The sequence below is a fragment of the Physcomitrium patens genome, chromosome 10 (assembly GCF_059467195.1).
Source record: "Physcomitrium patens ecotype Gransden chromosome 10, ASM5946719v1, whole genome shotgun sequence".
In the NCBI taxonomy this organism is placed as follows: domain Eukaryota; kingdom Viridiplantae; phylum Streptophyta; class Bryopsida; order Funariales; family Funariaceae; genus Physcomitrium; species Physcomitrium patens.
Genome location: NC_143419.1, coordinates 16,839,677 through 16,860,455, shown reverse-complemented (window position 1 = coordinate 16,860,455; position 20,779 = coordinate 16,839,677). Strand labels below are relative to the sequence as shown.

At 35.3% G+C, this 20,779-nt stretch overlaps 2 protein-coding genes and 1 non-coding gene across 8 annotated transcripts; 2 read left to right on the top strand and 1 right to left on the bottom strand.

The window, feature by feature from the left end:
* Positions 1–12,259: 12,259 nt before the first annotated feature.
* Positions 12,260–12,341, top strand: TRNAS-AGA (transfer RNA serine (anticodon AGA)). Its single transcript has one exon. It is a non-coding gene; the product is annotated as a tRNA-Ser (tRNA).
* Positions 12,342–13,997: 1,656 nt separating this feature from the next.
* On the bottom strand, positions 13,998–15,092 carry LOC112287621 (uncharacterized). The gene is made up of 3 exons (XM_024530799.2): positions 14,957–15,092; positions 14,579–14,838; positions 13,998–14,417 (listed from the first exon to the last, which is right to left on the bottom strand). Exons 1-3 carry the CDS (start codon positions 15,049–15,051, stop codon positions 14,389–14,391), a joined length of 384 nt encoding a protein of 127 aa, XP_024386567.1. The 5' UTR covers positions 15,052–15,092; the 3' UTR covers positions 13,998–14,388.
* A 1,124-nt stretch (positions 15,093–16,216) lies between these two features.
* Positions 16,217–19,891, top strand: LOC112287620 (putative inorganic phosphate transporter 1-3). 6 transcript variants are annotated; one of them, XM_024530793.3, is made up of 5 exons: positions 16,217–16,358; positions 16,714–16,804; positions 17,313–18,180; positions 18,300–19,159; positions 19,355–19,891. In XM_024530793.3, the coding sequence occupies exons 3-4, from the start codon at positions 17,343–17,345 to the stop codon at positions 19,124–19,126; spliced, it is 1,665 nt and encodes a 554-aa protein (XP_024386561.1). In that variant the 5' UTR covers positions 16,217–16,358; positions 16,714–16,804; positions 17,313–17,342; the 3' UTR covers positions 19,127–19,159; positions 19,355–19,891. The 6 variants fall into 6 exon arrangements, with proteins under 6 accessions (XP_024386561.1, XP_024386562.1, XP_024386565.1 ...); XM_024530794.3 differs by having other exon boundaries at positions 19,299–19,891; XM_024530792.3 differs by lacking the exon at positions 19,355–19,891 and having other exon boundaries at positions 16,312–16,358; positions 18,300–19,334.
* Positions 19,892–20,779: the final 888 nt, after the last annotated feature.

Sequence of the window (20,779 nt, the reverse complement as noted above, 5' to 3'; positions counted from 1 at the left end):
TTGACAAGTTTGTGAAGATCTACAATGGTTACAAATATATTCACACTTTTGTCCAGAGTAGCATTTATAGTTTTTCCTTCTATAAAAAACTTAAATAAATCTAAAAATAAATTTAGAAAAAAATAATCTACAACTTCTAATATCAAATAAAAATTTCTATAAAAATGGATAGTTCATTTTTCTTAAAAATAAATTAGTGTTAAAAACTAAAATTAATTTAAAGGTGGATAGCCTGCAATCTTCATAAATATAATAATAGAGTGAAAATAATTCACTTGCATCTAAAAATAATAAGAATGATGAATTTATACTCTTATCAAACTATCAAAGACATGAATCACAACAATAAACCTTCAAAACACTCTTATGTCAATCAAAAAGAGTATATATTACTCAAAGTAATATGCTATTAGCATTAAATTGACTATTATTAAAGCCAATAAAAATAGTGATTCTTAAAACTAGACTAAAAACAAAAAAGTATTGATATGAATAAAAAAAAAGGCTTCATTCTTACCTTTACATATACTATCTAATTAAGAACTATGTAATAATATTCTATAGAATATCCAATATATGTATTGAAACTGGACTAGATTAACTCTAAGATCTAAGATCCTTTCAATCCATAGCAATATAAACTCCATCACAACCTAAGATAGCATTGACTAGAACAAAACTGAAAAAAATTAAACAAAATAGAACATAAAAGATAGAATAGAATAAAATTGAACAAAAAGATACAAACCAAAATTTACCAAGAAAAAAGGACCAAAGCTATATTTGATGAAGTATCCAAATGGCCTTGACTAATCCTATTTACACTTTGTTCAACCATTTTGAAACTTTTTAGAATATTCTATAGTAGATCCTACATAGACCACCAACCTTAGTTTAATTCTAGAAATTTCTAAAAACTTCTAAAAACTTCTCAAATATAACTCCAACTAACTATTTCTATGCGTTAACAATAGAAATATCTTATCCATATTTTATTATAATTAATTATCTTCCACTAATGTAGAACGCCTTTGTTTTGCTCTCGATGGTATCTCCAAATTATTTCTTGATAATAGGTGAGATTTTGTGTACTTTTCTACATTGCATTGTGAATAGGATAATCTTTCTAAAAGGCTTTATATTGAAATTATGGATGTCCATCACCTCGGCAAAAGTAGCAATGTTTCAAAATGTTATCTACTTCATATTCTTATTGGTTATTAATCACAATTGGTGGTAGTGGTGGTAGTTGGTATCAGTCCAAAAAGCACCTTGGATCAATATAAAACTCTTTGAGTTGCAAAATATAGAAGACTAAATAGATCCAAATATGTGGCAAAAGGTCAAGGTAATATAAAACAATAGAAATCATTACAGAAATATGGAAAGGTTTAAGCTACCAAGGTGCTAGCTTATGGATTTGGATTGATGTAGCAAGTGAAAAGTTGGCATTGAAGAGTAACACTTGATTAGTCTCTTGAATGGTCTTATATTACTAATGGTTATCCACATACTACTTTTGTCAATTTTGTGCAATAAAAAGGTAGTGCCATGCTTCTTGTAAGGCCATTGTAAGTTGTTGTATAAACTTCTCTATTATCAGCTTGTTAATATTAATAAGACAATGGAGACTTCGTGGCATAATTAGATGCTCATTGATATTAAGAAAGAATGGTGAATGAACAGTACTTGCTTGAATGCTATCATTGTAAGCAAATTTTAAAGGCATTAAATATTCATTTCAATCATTATAATAAACCACCACAAATGCCCGTAGCATATCTTTCAAAGTTTGATTTGCATACTATCAGGGTAGAAAGAATTTATCTTAAAAAAATAATAGATCTCTAGCTATTACTAATTACTCAGCAAAGTCTCAAGATAAAAAAAAATTCCAAGTTTATATATAAAATTGTCCCTATAAGGATACTTACATCAATACATAAGCCCTAAGTATTGAAGATCATCAAAAATATGATAATAATATTATAAAATCTTATATGTCCTTAAGGTGAATTTTTTCCAAACTTCAATAGCTCATATCTCACGATCGGACCATCCAAACAATCCAAAATCTAATATAATTTAAATATCATAATCAACATTGATAAATCTCAAAATAAATTTTCTTACATCAAATCTCTTTAAATTAACCTATTAACCATTGTAATGTACATCAACACTAATAAATATATTATATATTTTATTTAATTTTAATATACTATAAATAATTATAATACAATAATGCTCCATTTGTCCATTTGTTTAAAGATAAAAGGCCATGGACATGGTAAGTTGTGTGTTCAATATCTTGAATAAAGCTTGCCAAAAATCTCCCATAAAGCTTTAGATTTGAAACAATGGCATGAGGTACAACCACAAAGTACATGATTTCTATTAGATGTGGCATTTATCTATAGAATCTATTTTAGAAAGATATTTTCATGTCTGTGGATTGATTGCTACTCCAAAAACTATGAGCGCTTTGAAAGAGGTTTTCAAGGTCTCTTGAGCTCAAGCTCTAATTGGGCTCTGCTCAACTGTTCTTGATTACTGATTTATTGTGGCAACAATTGACATAGTCGGCTACTGGACTATTTGATTGCGGAACTTCTTCTTCATGACTCTCTTTATGTTCATGCTCACTTTCATGTACTACAACCTCAGAGGGGACTCTTGTGGTGATGGTAAATACTACGGTGTTGTAATACGTAAAGTCTTGCTTCAGAATGCTCCTGGCACCTGGCTGTGGTAGGAAGAATGGAAATTGTAATAAAAAAATCCTAATTCTAATAGAATACTAATAATGCTCTAATTGGACCACAATAATACTAAACAAGCTTAATCAAATTCAAAGAAATAATAACAAATCTTAAAGAAATCCTAAATCCTAAATAAAATCCTAATCAAATCCTAAATCCTAAATGAAATCCTAACTAAATCCTAACCAAATCCTAATCCAAACCTTAAACCCTAAACCAAATCCTAAATCAAATCCTAACCAAATCCTAAACAAATCTTAAATCCTAAACCAAATCCTAACCAAACCCTATCCAAACCCTAAATCCTAAATCAAATCCTAACCAAACCCTAATCCTAAACCAATTCCTAACTAAATCCTAGTAATTCCTATAATAGATTTAAACCTCAATAACTAATAAATAAACCATTAATCTTAACTCAAATTTTGCACACTTCTTAAAAACTAAGTTAAAAATAATCACAAAATTTTTGAAAAGGATCGGAATTATCAAATAGACAATAACCTCAAAAATGTGCTCAGGTATTCGTCGGCCTCCTTCTCCAACCTTGATGCCAATCTTCCAAAGCCAATATCTCTCCTTTGCACCGTTTGATTGATCTCAAAATTCTCATACATATAGAAAAAAAGTCTAAAATTTTTTTACTTAAATTTCACTCCAATCCAACTAGTAGATTGTAAGAAATCTTAAAAACCCTCACTAGATCTAAAATTCTACTTTTTGAGACCTTGATCCACTTAAACCTCAATATCCCTCAATTCAACCATTAGATCGAGCTCAAATTCACAACACATATTAAACACAACTATAACCATAAACTCACAAAATTTCACCTATAGATCTATTACAAAACTCTTGAAATCACTCAAAACATAAATCCTATTTTATTTCATAAAATACAAATCATCCAAAACACACTGTGACTTTGCAAAGCTTTTACAAAGTCATAACAACTCTAAATCATCCAAAATCAATGCCTATAGAAACCCTATCCAATCTGCTATCAAGCCCCACTCTCCGATCTACCAAAGAATCTTGGAATCGTCGTCGAGACTCAGTTTTGTGCCTCAGGGTCTGATTTCGACCTTAGTTCATAACTGGCCCTCTCCGGGTATCAACATCTAGTTTTTCTAAGTAGATTTTACTAGAATTTATTCTTAAATTCCTCCTAAAGATGTCTATATCATTTATTTTTCCAATCTACCTTATTTTGCCTTATTTTTGGCCCTACAAGGTAAATAGAAGCTACTTTTTTAAAAAGGCAGCATTACTACTAAAAGTTTTATTACCTCCCTATCTTTTATCCATATTTTTCTACTTTATCTTTTAACTTGGCTCTTCTATAATAAGATCTATATTATCATCTTTCACCATATAGTGGTATTACAATATGACAACGGCGATAGCTATGTTGCGTTTCTTATGCTCTATTCTCTGACGTTTTTCTTTGCCAACTTTGGTCCTAATGCCACTACCTTCATCATTTTGGCCGAACTCTTTTCCACTCAGTTGTGGTCCACATGTCATGGTATCTTTGTTGCAACAAGTAAAGATGGTGTCATTTTTGGAGCCTTCGGATTCCCCTATGCTACACAAGAGAAGACTCCAATGAGTAGAGACAAAGGCTACTCCAACGGCATTGGCATTAAAAATGCATTCCTTCCTCTATCCATCATAAACCTCTCAAGCTTCTTTTGCATGTTCCTATTGCTGGAGATGAAGGGCCGATCTTTGGAAGATTTGTCTTGCGAGAACGACAGAGACGAATAAGATCCGCATCACATTGTTTCAAATCATGGAATGAAGCAACCATGGAATCTTACAGTCCACTCCATATAGATAAAAAGTAACATACTTGTTTCAATGACTCTTTTATAAGATAGATTTTCATATTTTATATATTATCATATAATATTTTTCTCATATTTCTTTTTCTTTTTCTTTTTCTATTATTCTTATGCCGCTTTTTTTTGCAAACACTCATAATAGTGATGAACATCAATCACATTATAGATCCTTAGAAATCTGAATTGCATTATTTTTACATCACTTGTTTGCTAGTATTCTAGTGCCTCTGCTAATGCCATCTCCACTTGTCTTCTCTTCTTTGGTCTTCATGAATATTTGTTGCTTGATAATATGGATTACATCATATAGCTGATTTTGGACCTTTGGCAATGCCATGATTTTTGGTGATTTCTGTGATGCTACTTTTGGATCTTTGATTTGTCATAGTCTTAGACGATGCAATGTTACTACTCTTGATAAACTAATATTAGACTGGATTGAAATTGGTAGTGTGAGGATCTAGTACAATGGAATAACACTTATGGATTCTATACTTGGTCATGAAAAATCATAAGTAAAGTAATGGTGCCATTGATAAAATTATTGATACAATTCTTTCACAAAAAACATATTATGAAGGATCTTTTGTGGTTGTTTCTTGTGCCATTGTTTTGGATTTTGATCTGAAATAATGACACAAGATAATCCATGGTGACAAAAGATAGTATTAAAGAAGTTCCATACAAGTGCTGAGGCATGAATTTTAGCACACCACAACCAAGTAAAATTGTTTCGAGAGTTGGTCCACAAAGACAACAATTGTGGTGTGATTGTGAGGTACTTGTGGCTAACACTTAATAAGATCAATCGTCACTTATTCTCAATATGATATAGATAGTAGAATTGACTGCAATAATTTAGGAGATGTTATAGTATGTGGTTTATTATGTTAGCATGACTCATAAGAGTGCTCAAAAGTTCAAATATTATGATCCAAACTTGTCCAAAATTATATCCTTGAGATCTATTTTAGAGTCTTTTCATGCCCTAGATGTCTAGATATTGGAAAAAGATATTCTTCTTGAAATATGTATATTTAGAGTATAGCATTGTGAGATACATAAATCAGCTTTTTGAATTAGAGCAAGCTAATATTAAGACAATAATCTTGATATTGCACATTACTCACCTTCATCCAATCAATGATCATCTTGAAATAAGTATGCCGATGCATAGCTTTCTTCCATTTTGCTCCTCTGATTATTTTTGAAATGATACTATTAATAGTTGCGACTTTTATCTTATTCTTTAATTTGAGCTTCAAGTTTAGTCTTTGCGCTAAGGTGTTTGATATGATGTATTGCCATTATTGCTTATATTTAAGCTAAATATTAAATAATTATAATTATTCTTTTCAATGATGATGTTGTAATTTCATATTTTTTAGATGCAAATCTTATAGCAAGTGTTAATGGTCAATCTAAATAATTATTAGCTTCCTTAAAAAATAGTATTTCCACACCTCTGTGACATGTATAATTGCTAGTTGCTATTGATTGTATTTAGAGTAATTATGCTCTATCTTTTTAAGCTTGTATGATTTATACACCACAAATTGAAGGCCTCTATCAAAATCTTATTGAAAAACCATGCGAATAGTAAAGTTGAAAGCATGAATGTTAAGTATAAAAAGAAGGTTAAGATCATACAATTACAATATTAGAGCAGTAATGAGTGCCTCCTTTAACTTATCAAAGGTTCTTTTCTACTCCAATTTCCATTCAAATGTGGCACTCTTCTCAAATATGTTTGTCAGTGAAGTAGTAATATGTACAAATTTTTGAATAAAATGGCTATAATATCTAGCAAGGCCTAAAAATGGCTAGACTTCAAAAGCATCTTTGGTGGTTGGCCAATCATCCATTGCTTTTACCTTATCTTGCTCCATGTGCATGCCTTCGAAGGACACAATAACTTCCAAAAAAATGACCTTTGACTTTCGGAGTTTGTATTTTGATTTCTTGCAATTGAAGTGATTATCTTGTAGCCAACACAACACTTTTTGTAGATGTTGCTCATGCTCTTTAAAGATCTTACTATAGACTAGAATATTATCAATGAAAATAATTACATATTTGTCTAATAAGTCCCAAAAAAATTTGTTCATATGACCTATGAAAGAGGCTAGAGTATTGATAAGGCTAAAAGATAAAACAAGCTATTCAAAATGTCCACAATACATACCAAATGTCGTCTTTTTCTATATCCTCTTATGCAATAGGTACTTATTAATAGCTACTCAGAAGGTCTAATTTGCTAAAGATGGTTGTACCTTAAAGTTGGTCAAAAAGGTCATTTATGCATAGTAGTGGATATGCATTTTTGACAATCTACTTATTGAGGCCTTGATAGTCAATGCAAAGCTAAAAGCCACCATTTTTTTAGATACAAAGAATACAAGTGCTCCCTATGGTGATGTACTTTTTCAAATGAAGCCTTTCTCCGAGAATTTATTTAATATCTTTTGTAGCTCTTCAAGTTCATTTGGTGTTAGGTAGCAAATTGGTCAACTTGTCAATATGGCCCTAAGAAATATTTCTATTTAGAAAGAGGCACCTTGATCATGTGGCACGCTATTAAGTAAGTTGGTTGAAAAAATATCTCAATATTCACGTATAAATTGTTCTACCCATTCTATTCATTTAGTTGTCTTTTCTACCACTAAGGCAAGATTTGAAACCACCATAAATACCGATTGCTTATGATGTATTTTCTTCTTCATAAAGATTATCCCTACATGTAAGCCTTTAGCTGTATATTGTTTTTGTACCTCACTCAATGTAATAGTAGGAAGACTCACCTTATGTCTATTATCCTTGAAAGTGATTATCCTTGATAGCCAATCAACTTGCTTATTTTCTACCTCTAGCCATGGCATACCAAGAATAATGTCATATCTAAGCTTTGTTACCCTAAAAATTTTTCTTAAGGCATAGATGTCATTCAATCTTAAGATTTCTTTTTCACATGTTTCATTCAATATGTTGTATTAGTCATTTGCTCTCGTGATGTAACATGATTAATGAATGAAAGAAAGAAGAAAATATTATATTATAGAAAATCTTATTTTAAAATATTATAACAAATTATCTTAATAATATAGATAATAGATAAAAATATAGTAAATAAAAGGATTTTAATGCTACTTTTTTACAAAATAGGCTTCTATTTACTTTGTAGGGCCATAAATAATCTAAAATAAAATAAATTTAAATTTTTAAATATTTAACAAATATTCATATTTGATTTTATTAAGAAAAAAATAATTTAATTATAAAAATAATTCTAAAAGCACGTAAGAGGATATAAAACTAATTTATATTTATAATTCATATTAGATAGCTAATTTATTTATTATGATTATCTTTTTATCTAAGTCTATACATATTGTGTCAGACATATATAATTACCAAGATAAAAAGTATTAGATAAAATATAAATGTAGATAGATTTTGTAATATCTTATGAAGAAGCTTTTTAGAAGCTTCAGAGATGTAAATTTGACTTCATATGTATTATAGTTGATTAATAAGTTGGAAGCTTAGCCACATGTCACACAAATTGGCATCTTGTTGTATAAGTTGGTAATGTGGCATCTGTGTAAGAAACTTATCTTATAAGTTAGATATGCATTTTTCAACTTCAACATGTATTGAAGATCTTGTAGAATGTTGCCACATAGCTTTTATTTAGATAGTATAGTTTGAGATAAGAATGGAGTCTTTTTACACTCATTAATACCTTTTTTTTTTTTAGTCTTATTTTAAGAGTCTTTAGTTTTCTTATCTTTGGCAATAGCTATTCTAGTTTAATATTATGCTATCTTTTAGTGATTATCTATTCTTTTTTAATGATACAAGAATATATTGATATTTTGATTCTTTGTGATTCATGTCCTTGAAAGTTTGATGAGAGTGCTAATTCATATTTCTTGTTTTATTTTAGAAATGAATAAAATACTCTACTTCTTTTGCTATATTTTAAAGATTACAAACTATTCACTTTTAAACTAATATTTTTATATTTTTTAACATTTATTCTTTTTTTAAATAGAATATACTATTATACTTTGTAGAATTTTTATTTGGTACTAAAAATTATAGATTATCTCCCTTTAATTTGATTTGTAGATTTTTTAAAGTCATTTATTTTATATATGGAAGGAAAAATAATGGATGCTATATTCAATAGAATACTTTTATATTTAGAAGTAATAGATGATTTTTTATTTTCTTTTAGAAATATTCTTTATGAAAGTATTTCTTTAAATATAAAAAAATAGTTATAATAATTTAATAATATTAAATATTATTAGATCTCTTTTTAATCTAATTATTTTAGATTTATTGTAGCTAAGAAATTATAATCCTTGAAAAAATTAGAAATTTTGTAATCTTATTTTTTTCTATAGTCTAATTCAAATGTTCTAAAAAGTCATAAGTTTAATACATTTAAATCTTTATTAGTAGGTATAAGCATATTTATGCATGATACAAAAGAAATATCACTTTTTGATATTTTTTCCACATATATTCCTAATTAGAAAAAGACTTTTAATATCATTTTTATCCAATATCAAAATTATTAAGATATTTCAAAAAAATAAAAATATTCATCTAGAGTACTATTCTTATAATTACGTAATTAATCTTCAAGAAGAAATTCAACTACTATTTGAACCAATATATAACTTATCACAAAACAAATTGGTTGTACTCAAAGAGTACATTGATAAGAACTTATCTATTCTTTTTTTAGCAACACAAGAGTATATTTACCTTTTGATTTTTGCATGATTCATGTCTTTAATTCACATTCATAACATTTTGTGAATAATTAGATATTATTTTAATTCCTCTCTTATAGGACTTTCTAATATCTATATCTAAAAAAAAAATATCATTAAAAAATTTTGGTACTGATTTAGATAAAAATTTCATTTATTTCAGAAAAATAATTTTTTTTAAATAAAAATTATACCTTTTAAAATAAATAATTTTAAGAATTACAAAAAAAATAGCAAAATAGATATATGAAGTCATTGATTTTGAAATAATGCATCAATTAACATCACAAAACTATAAAATTGATAAAATTTAATATACATATAAATTTATTTTATTATCAATAAATAACTACATATACCTTAAAATAGATTTATTTAGTTTTTTTCTATCCAAAAAAAATTATTATAAGAATTAGGTTTATTTTTTAAATTTTTTAATATTTAGTTATTATATATATATATATATATATATATATATATATATATATATCAATTATAAGATAATTTTTAAATATTTTTTATCTTAGTATTTTGAAAAAAATTAGGTACTTTGAATAATTTGATTTTCTAAAAAAAATTATACTATTATTTTTATTATTTAATTATTTTTAAATATATTTTTATGATTTTATATCAATAAGTTATTTTTTATTATCAACTTTATTTTTTTTGGCTAAGTTTTTTTCTATTTAAATTCTAATACTTCTTTAATAATTCTATTGTATAAATTCTTATAGTTTAGATATAAGTTGATATGCAATCCAATAGTATTGAATTACAATAAAAACTTTACTACAAGTCAAAGAGATTTATTAACTACCTTTAATTATTTCAAGTTTATTGTATCTTTTATTAAATGTTAATTTTCAAATACTAAATCTAACAATGGTTCCTTGTATTAAAATTGATTTGTTGTAGGTCAATCCTTTGTCAAGATTTTTGCACTTATTAATGGTTTTGACAAGACTACATACAATTTAATCTTAATAAAATAAATAAAAATATGAGACAAAGATAGATCAAACAAAAATAGCGACATTCTATTATATAATTAGTTTGAATACAATTCTTAATTGAAGAAAATTCTAATAGTAATTAAAATATTATAGCCAAAAAAGGCCTTACTATATTCTTATACTACTCGTAATTAAATATAGTTGCTAAACCATCTTTTTAATAGTAGCTACTTAATAAACTACCCTAATTTGCTCCACTTTAAGATGTCTCAAACTTAAGTGAATTGTTTATCTTTAAACTTTCTTAGACAATATTGATCAAAAAAAATTTTAATGTCTACATCCTATCGGCCTAAATCTATTGCTTAATCTATTAGATGCATTAACAAAATACTAAAAATGATGGCAAGATTGCATATAGATGCATGGATGATTAATTTGTAAAAAGAAAAAATACAATTGTTATATGGAAATTTTTACATTTTAATTATGTACAAATAAAGACTTATATGTTATATTCATAAAATCATTTCAAATTAAATTCAAATAATATGATAAATTGTATAGTAGTAATGATAATAATAAAAGTTTACAAGCTATGGTCTTGTCCATGAGTGTAGACAATAAAAGTGGTTTTAAAAATAAATACATAACATTTAATTCTGAGCTAAATCAAGTCCACAATGACATTTCAATAATTTTAGAATTTGAAACAAAATTAATAAGTATAAAAACAAACACACAAAAAAAACCACAAAAAGCATAAAAAAATAAAACAAAATAAATTAAAACATACCTCAGTAATTTTATCACGTTGATTCCTTTGAATATTAAAACGACATAACACTTAAAAAAAGAGTTGGTAGTGAATTAACAAAAAAATTAGGTTGTGACATGACCTAATCTCAACAGTACAAAGTAATAACAGAATCAACAAACAAACTCCACAAAAACACCTTTCTCAGAGGTCAGTTACACCAAGCGGAATAAAAGAGTTCGGCAACTGTCTCTTTTATACAAAAGGTAGAGGATGGAAATATTTACACGGAACACCTACATTCAAGCCAACAACCGGCAAGGACAAGGCATTTGAGTCCTGAGAATACCAAAGCTTAAGGGCAAGACTTCAAACCTGCAGGATGTTTGGAATGTGGGATGCCGTGAACCAGGACAGCATTCACTTCAGGGATACCACGTCGTTCCATCTTGGCGGAGGAATGGCGGACCTAACAAAGTAAACTAGACATTGCGCCTACATTGGTATCACCTGCAGAGCCGAAGGCGACCTCCCGCAAATTCCACCGGACCAAGCTGCACAGTGCGCAGCAACAGGCTGAGCATCCTCTCGCGGAGGCCAAATGGTTGATACTGGGAGAGACCTGGACCCTCCCGTGGCCTCAGGGCATTTTACGAGGTTACTGTATCGCCACGTTCCTTCGCAACGATGCAGTGCAGTCCAGTAACGGAGCGTAGCATGACGCAGTTGCTTCAACTCGGGTGTTCCTGTAAGCATTGCATGTGTGCACCGCGAGTCGAGTTGCGAGAATCGTGAGTTAGTGCAGAGAGTCACTCATCCGAAGAGTTCCGTGTTCGGTGAGGTTCATGACAACACGTGACATGCACGGGTTTTGCGGTGAGATGTTCAAGCAAGCTGGAGTGGTTCGAGGCCCAGCGGCGAATATCGTGGTAGGTCCGACTAGTGTGCTGAAGGAATTGCGGTGCTTCCAGGGCGAGCAGAAGAGAAGGTGAATGGAATTGCAGTCAGTGCTTGAAAAGGAAAGGTTGGAGCCATGTCACTAGGGCTGAATTAAACGACCGTTAGGCAATTGGCCACCGCCATGATGAGATGGACAAAGACACAATGAGTATGGTTGAGAGATGTAAACGGATGCAGACTGGGACGCGCAGTGCTCATGCCGGAGTGGTTATCGGGCATGACTAGAAATCATGTGGGCTCTGCCCGCGCAGGTTCGAATCCTGCTGAGCACGATCGTTCGCGGAGCAGGGGAAGATCCTGACATTCTGTAAAAAGCTCCATCTTTTTGTCGTGCCTTCAACCATCGGGCAGATCTGGGTATCGCCACCTCTGCCAAGGATTGTCGAAGTTCTCGTTTGGATGTATTCGTGCGTCTTTGGACCACATCATGGTAATACTCACTATAATAGCCACCACTGATATCCATCCGGGTTTGGCACAATGGCAGTCGGCGACTCTCGGATAACACAGAATATTAGACACCCAAGGCTTTCTACTTTCTACAAGCATTGTACCCTACACCGGCCTTTCGATCTGCCAAACGGCACGCATTCATTTCTACGGCTCATGCAATCTGCAACCAATCTCCGTTACTATGCCTACCGCAAACACAAACATACAGATTTTCTTCACTTCACTCTATGGCTTGCATCTCCCCATCGTCTCCCACCTACTTCGACCTCCACTCTCGTTCTCAGCCTCCTCCTCTTTTCCCCCCCAAAACCTCTCATCCTTGTCTCTTTTGTTGGCCATTGTCTTTTAGTACTTGGAATTCACCTGGTTGCTTGGGATACTTTAATAAGCACTTTGTTTGGACCATGGCTGTTGCAATTCTTTTGGCCTCGAACATGGATTAAGGAGGCAAAAGATGGACTTTGTTTTATAAATACTTAAAGAATATAAAATAATATATTATTTTGAATATAATTGACAAAAATTGTTGTAGTTAATGGTTTAATCTTCTAAATAACATCTATATGGTTCTTTTTAGATAATGTTTATAAATATATAATAATTTTAAAAATGGAAGGAAAAAAAAGTATTTTATTATATCAAAATCTTATTTGATTCTTGGACCATCAATATAAATGTTCAAAACTTCTCCTTACTTTGTATTCTAATTATAACCCCAATTATTGCAATAGTGGACTTATTTTTTTATTATGTTAATTAATTATTATTTTTTCAAAGATAATCAATTATTCTATATAAAATATGTTGATTTTTTTGTAATTAATTTGAATTTTATTCAGCACATATTTTAAAACAACTATGTATAAAGTTAAATTTGTTAATTTATCAAAATTTCAATAAAAATTGACATAGGTAAGAAGTTGTGGTTTAAAATATTAAAATATTATTATTACTGTTGTTATTATTTAAGGATTTCTTACATTCTTATTAAACCTATAAAACTTATGGCAATTGTTTTTAATTAAATTAGTGTTTTTTTTTTAAAATAAAAATATAATATTTTCTAGAAACGGTCTCAAATTCATGCTTTATTTTTTTATTTTCAATTCTTCATGGGCACATAAGGAAATGAAAACATTGTGCAACCTCAAAAATCCAATTATTTGAATCCACAATCCATGTTCACTTCTCACAGTCCGAACAACAGAATCACCACTATGACAGAAAAGGGATCAAACACGCATTCTTCCAAAACCCCAAAGATCACATACAATCCATCTCACCAATTCCCATCACAAGGAACCTATCCGTCAACCACGAGCCTCTTGTGTTTGACCAATAATTCACCGTTACACACATCATTGTTTCAAAATTTAATTGAATATAATGTTAAGAGAATGAGGAATTTATAAAAAGAAGACGTTTTTGTGCAGTTCACAACAAGGCCAACACCAACTGTGGGATCGCATTGGATCACATCACAAAAAACAAGTGCGCATAGCGTTTTATTACACAGAATGCGATGCTATGTACAAGAGCCTGAGAGTGCAGAGCGCACGTGTGTTGTGCTTCCTTGTTGCGATAGACGTCAGCGCTACAGCGGAAGTAAGCAACTGGGTGCGGTGCTTTTGCTTTTGGCTGCCAACCTGGATGGCCAGTGCAGTGCAGGCGGATAGCAAGGAGGATTCGCCATGGAGGACAAGGTTTCAGCGGTAAAATCCAAGAAGGCGCAAAGCGCAGGAGGAGTGGGAGGACTGAATGACAGTGGATATACTTTGCCGTGGTGCTGATGCTTTTTTTTTTTGCAAGGAGATGGATTCCACCAGTTATGGCGAGGCTATCCACTTGATCATCAGTTCTTGACAGCTAGCTTCTTGCTAGCGAGTTTTCGGATGCTGTTTTGACAAGTTTAGAATTCATGACACCATCGCCGCAGATATGGAAGAAAGAAAGAACAAGGAAAGAACAAGGAACATAAATATCATTAACAACAAAAAGGGAAGACGGCGTTCGGCGGTGTGAACCGAGCAGCAGGGCTTCAGGTTTGTGTACCTACCCCGTGGTCGCCTTTGCGCAACACTCCGACGCGTCGGCACTGATCCATGCTCGGAAGTGGGCAGCACTGAACGACGGGAGTAATTGTGAGCTGAGTCGTTTCCGCTTCCCAGGCTTCTAAGGCATCTAAGGAGAGCGACATGCTCAATCCCTGTCGTATCCGCTGTCAGGGTCTCGTGCGATGAGAGATTTGGTGCTGAGCGAAAGTGGTAATGAATGGATAAAAAAAGGATCGCTCGTGGCTGCGCTCCCTGCGAAGGACTTGCGTTGTTGCAGAGTTTTTGTGAGCGAGTGAAATGGGAGTTCTCTACAGCATCAGGTATACCCGATTTTGTGTCAAAATAATAATTAGAATGAAGAAATAATAAAAATGAGAGACCTGTTTATCTGGATTCGCTCGCCTCCATCCAACAGTGCGCTGCTCAGCGGCAGCACTGTGATATATTGGTTTGTATCAAGCCAAGGTTCAGGCATCCTGTGTGTGGATGGACCTCGCAGAGAACTTGGAGGATGTTTCAAGCTCACACGCACTGATCGATTGATACAGACACGGCGAACGGCATGCCGATTCTCTTCAGACCAATGCAGAATGTCGCGGCTCCCGAATCGTCAACAGAAGCTCTCCACTCACCTCGGAAGTGCAGCCGTGGTTTACTAATCTGGCGTATGGGAGTAGGTGACTGACCGTGGAAAGTAGGTGCGCGATATTGGATATTCCTTGTCTGATACCTTTATACCGCTACGTGAGGGCTCAGGAGCAGCATGTCCAAGAATAGAAAACGAGCATAGCATTTACGGCGCAGGTGGTGGACCACATCGGCCAAGTCGCAACATGCCTGCTCGGTAGGCTATAATGCACAAAGAGGATGCGATGGTCTCCAGCAACCAAGACTCGTTACGACAAAGGTTGGAATGGGTAAACCCAGATGCGGAATGTGATTCAGACACTGCCGTCGAGTATCACCATAGGGCCGAGGTTTTCGAATAGATGTGTACGGATTCTGATGCTAGCGGTAAAGAAATTAACCAAAAGATTTAAACTCTCAATTCCCGAGATAGTCCTTAGTGAAATGATCACAGTGGGAGATTTCTTTCCCTCTGGCGACACGTGGTCAGATACTAAGAAACCTGCGGATATGTGTATCTGTGTACCAATTTATCCATCTTCAACGGGCAAAATGCCCGGACAAGCACAGATGGATGGATATGTCGATGGACCCAGTGGACCTTCGGGACAGATGACGAGGGAAAAAATGCGACGCTCTGACGGAAGCTGCAGTGGAGATGGTCAAATGTGGATTGTGCGTAGGGGAATGATAGCTACCCAAATTAGTCGTCAGGCGGATATCCCTGATACCAAAGAGACCTCGGATCTGGGCCTCAAATCTGCAGCATCGTGAGACATTTTCGGAGTGATCGCCGAGCTTTTTGCGATGCCGATTCGAATCTTCTCCCGCATCATCGGGAAATCCGTACATTGCCGTATTCACGATTGCCCGGCTTCGACAGGCTTTACACGAATTTTGGCAAAAGAGCCGAGTGCGTTGTTCCTGACTGCTGCACTGTGGTGGGATGTAAGAGAGATCGTCGGTTATCACCTATTTTTTCTTCTTATATATTTTTTAGTTGTTTTTTTTTCGGGGTTCCTCTCACCCTAATCCCTGAACAATGTTCCTTTCTTTTCTTCCAAATGCAAGCCTTGTCTTGCCCAAATCTAGCTCATCGATGTGAAGTTCCGCACTCGGCATTTGTCACATAGAGGCTCATCAAGCAAGATTCAGGTTTGTGTACCTTCCGTCACTTGTTCGATCCTTCGTTTAGTTCGTGGACTGTCATTTGTTACCAACACGTAGAGTTGTAGCAGATTGGATGGGTTTGAGCCGCAGACGCTTCACAACGTTGGCCAACCTGAAGTTAATATTGTTTTGTGTAGTTTGATCAAATAATTTGTGATGGGACGAGAATCATGGCAAGATTCACAGAGTCTAGAGAATGAGGCCGTGCTGGGACGAAGCACAAGCTGGGCAATGAGCAATGAACGCAGTTAGCTTGCTAGGGTTTAGGAAGAATCTAAGGTATAGGATGAAAATTCATGTGCTGACCTTTGCTCTTGGAAATTGTGCCTCTCTGGAGCAGAGAGATGTAAAACCACGAGTAGCAGGCCCGCACTCTTGCAAAGCCTAATTACGTTATTCTCAGTCTGCTGATACACCAACTGATTTTCAAGGTTAGCGGGCTCCTTCACCTTTCTCTCCGATGCGCGTATCACGTTACTACGAATAGAATTTCTAGGCAGCGCAAGGTGTTGCTGATTTCTTCCACTGGGTGATACTCCTTCCTAAGTAATTAGAGCGCTTGAATTCTGCCATGTGGTAGTTTTGACGAAGTCGGCGGTTTATTCTTCCCTCTAGCATTAGATTCTAGTCACGTACCATCTCGAGATTTCTAAACCCTATACAGCTCCAATGTCTTTCACCATTTTCATCTAGTGTTTTTTTCTTGCCACTTCCGGGAATTCAACCACAGCTCACCTGAAAGTATCCTCGGTTCTACTGAAATTGAGGGACTGGAAGGCTTTGAGGGATCATTTAGAGAAATTGAGCAACTTTTGTTCAGAGACGGAGGAAGTTTTTCCTTAATCTTCTTAAATCCAAGCGCTGTGAAGTTACGTATGATATCACGAGGATATGAATAATCAATTCTCGGCTGATCATGATCTTGTTCATCTTGCGTAGGTTAGGCACCGACAAGATTGAAGGGCGGCCATGGCGATCGGAGCCGGGTCCTCCGAAGTGCTTGGGGCCTTGGACAGAGCGAAGACACAATGGTACCACTTCACAACTATTATTATTGCAGGAATGGGCTTCTTCACGGACGCATACGATCTCTTCTGCATCTCAACAGTGGCTCGGCTGCTAGGGCGGTTGTACTATTTCGACCCAAATTCGCACAAACCCGGGGTTCTGCCACCGAATGTGTCGGCGGCCGTGAACGGTGTGGCGCTCTGCGGGACCTTCTGCGGACAGCTCTACTTCGGCTGGTTGGGGGACAGGCTGGGTCGCAAGCGAGTGTATGGTTATACATTGGTACTCATGATAATCACGTCTCTTGCCTCGGGGCTCTCCTTCGGTAGTTCGGCCAAGGGGGTGATGAGTACGATGTGCTTCTTTCGGTTTTGGTTGGGCTTTGGAATAGGTGGCGATTATCCTCTGTCTGCGACCATAATGTCTGAGTACGCAAACCAGAAAACTCGCGGTGCGTTCATTGCTGCCGTGTTCGCCATGCAAGGAATTGGGATTGTTGCTGGCGCAACGATGTCCATCATTGTGTCGTCGATCTTTCGGCGAGCCTACCCCTCTCCAGCATTTGAGATCAACGAAATTGCGTCGACACCTCCCCAGGCTGACTACGTCTGGCGAATCATCTTTATGTTCGGAGCTCTCCCCGCAATTGTGACTTTCTATTACCGCATGCAAATGCCGGAAACTGCTCGGTACACGGCATTGGTCATCAAGAACAATCGACGAGCTGCTCAAGAAATGGGCCGAGTGCTTCAAGTTCAATTTGACACCATTGTAGACACCCCCATGGAATACCATCGAGGTATTTTCTCTCGTTTTACTTTCTGAATTCTCTTCAAAAACATTCAATTCTTCTGTGCTCATGTTCTCTTACAGCCCCTAACTTAATCAACCCCGTGTGCACTTCCCGACTCTTGGCAGTCAAGGAATTCGGTCTCTTTTCCAAGAGGTTCATGAAGCGGCATGGCATCGAGCTTCTGGGATGTACAAGCACATGGTTCCTATTAGATGTGGCCTTTTACTCACAGAATCTATTTCAGAAAGACATTTTCACGTCTGTGGGCTGGCTGCCACCCCAGAAAACTATGAGCGCCTTGGAAGAGGTTTTCAAGGTCTCCCGAGCTCAAGCTCTGATTGCGCTCTGCTCAACTGTTCCTGGTTACTGGTTCACCGTGGCAACGATCGACATAGTCGGCCGCTGGATCATCCAGCTGGGGGGCTTCTTCTTCATGACTCTCTTTATGTTCATGCTCACTTTCATGTACCACGACCTCAGAGGGGACCCTTGTGGTGATGGCAAGTACTGCGGCGGCAGCCATGTCGCGTTCCTCGTGCTCTATGCTCTGACGTTCTTCTTCGCCAACTTTGGCCCCAACGCCACCACCTTCATCATTCCGGCCGAGCTCTTCCCTGCCCGGCTGCGGTCCACATGTCATGGTATCTCTGCTGCAGCAGGCAAAGCTGGCGCCATTGTCGGAGCCTTCGGGTTCCTCTACGCCGCACAAGGGAAGACTCCAAGCAGCAGAGACAAAGGCTACCCCAACGGCATTGGCATTAAAAATGCGTTCCTTCTTCTGTCCGTCATCAACCTCTCGGGCTTCTTTTGCACGTTCCTGTTGCCGGAGACGAAGGGCCGGTCTTTGGAAGATCTGTCGGGCGAGAACGACGAAGACCAACGAGACCTGCATCACATTGTCACAGATCATGGGATGAAGCAACCATGGAATCTTGCAGTCCACCCCGTGTAGATAAAAAGCAGCAAACCTGTTTCAATGACTCCTGTAAGATAGCTTCCATGTTCTATACACTGTCCTACGGTGTTTTCCTCATATTTTTTTTTCCCTTTCCCTTTCTCTGCTGTTCTTGTGCCGCATTTTCTGCAAACACTCACAATGCTGATGAACATCGATCACATTACAGGTCCTTGGAAATCCCAATTGCATTGTTTTTACATCACTTGTTTGTCGGTGTTCCAGCGCCTCTGCCAACGCCGTCTCCACTTGTCTTCCCTTCTCTGGTCCTCATGAATATTTGCTGCCTGGTGATGTGGATTACATCGTACAGCCGATTCTGGACCTTCGGCAGTGTCGTGATTTCTGGTGATTTCTATGATGCTACTTTTGGACCTTTGATTTGTCATGGTCTTAGATGATGCGACGCTGCTGCTGCTGCTGCTGCTGCTGAAAAACTAATGTTGGACTGGATTGAAATTGGGTGTGAGGATCTAGTGCAGTGGAATAACACTTATGGATTCTATACTTTGTCATGAAAAATCATAAGTGAAGTGACGATGCCATTGATAAAATTATCGATACAATTCTTTCACGAAGAACATATTGTGAAGGGGAATTTGTGGTTGTTCCTTGATGAAGTTTAAAGTAGCAACCTTCGCTTTAAGGTGGTGCAGCAAGATGGGGGACCATGAAATTAATCGTCCACGGCTGTAAAACGTTTGAAGAGTGCAGTAGCCAAGCATGTTAATAACCATTGCTCATTAATGAGTTACGTAGTAATGTTGTGAAACACAGTACCACATGTTACTTATCACGAACTAAATTTATGCAGTAACATATAGCAATACTAAGTAAATACTATGATAGATAGTAAACCACTAATATTTTTACAATAACTTGAGGAGACTTCAGTAATGTACCATTGGTTGTTGAGTATTTATGTTACTAATAATAGATATAGTTTTATTAACTTTAATTTAATTTGAATGTAATTTTAATTCTTTTTCAATTTCTTTAGTCACACAATTGATTTTTGTTCTATTAGAAGAAAATGCTTCCTTAAACTATTTGTGGAAATTCTTCATTGCATTTCATTCAATTTTAGAGCATTGCCACCTCTTGGTGTCAATGGAGACGGCCAACGGGTGGATCAGTGGCTACATGGCGCAATAGCCAAGGTGGCCTTAGTGTGGCTCCCACCCATCAGGTGGAGTGGCTAGTAGCACCCAAGCTATGCATCAACTTGCCTACCCTACACTAACTCCCCAAGGACTCCACTTCCATCCCCCTCCTTTCCAGAAGCCCCCCTTGTAGGATAAAAAGAAAGTAAAGTGGCTTCTACTAGCTGCCTTGCAATGTGCCCAGTAGAAGCTAGGCTAGGCCCAATGCCAACTGCCTACCCCACATTGGCTTTGTTGGGGCCTTACTCCAAGCCTCGGCCCTAACACAAGAGAGTTGTTTCTATGGCAAATTGTTGGAAGAATGGTCCATTTTGTCATTGTCAACCTTGCCGAGGCCAATGATTGAGCTGCAGTAGAGCTATTTTTAAGGCCAGGATAGCTTGGCTGGCCATTGGCAACACCAATGGCTATGCTCTTGTGATTTGTTGATTCTTTGATATTTTGATTAAGCTTGTATAATTTAATTCATTTGTATTATATTTAAGCC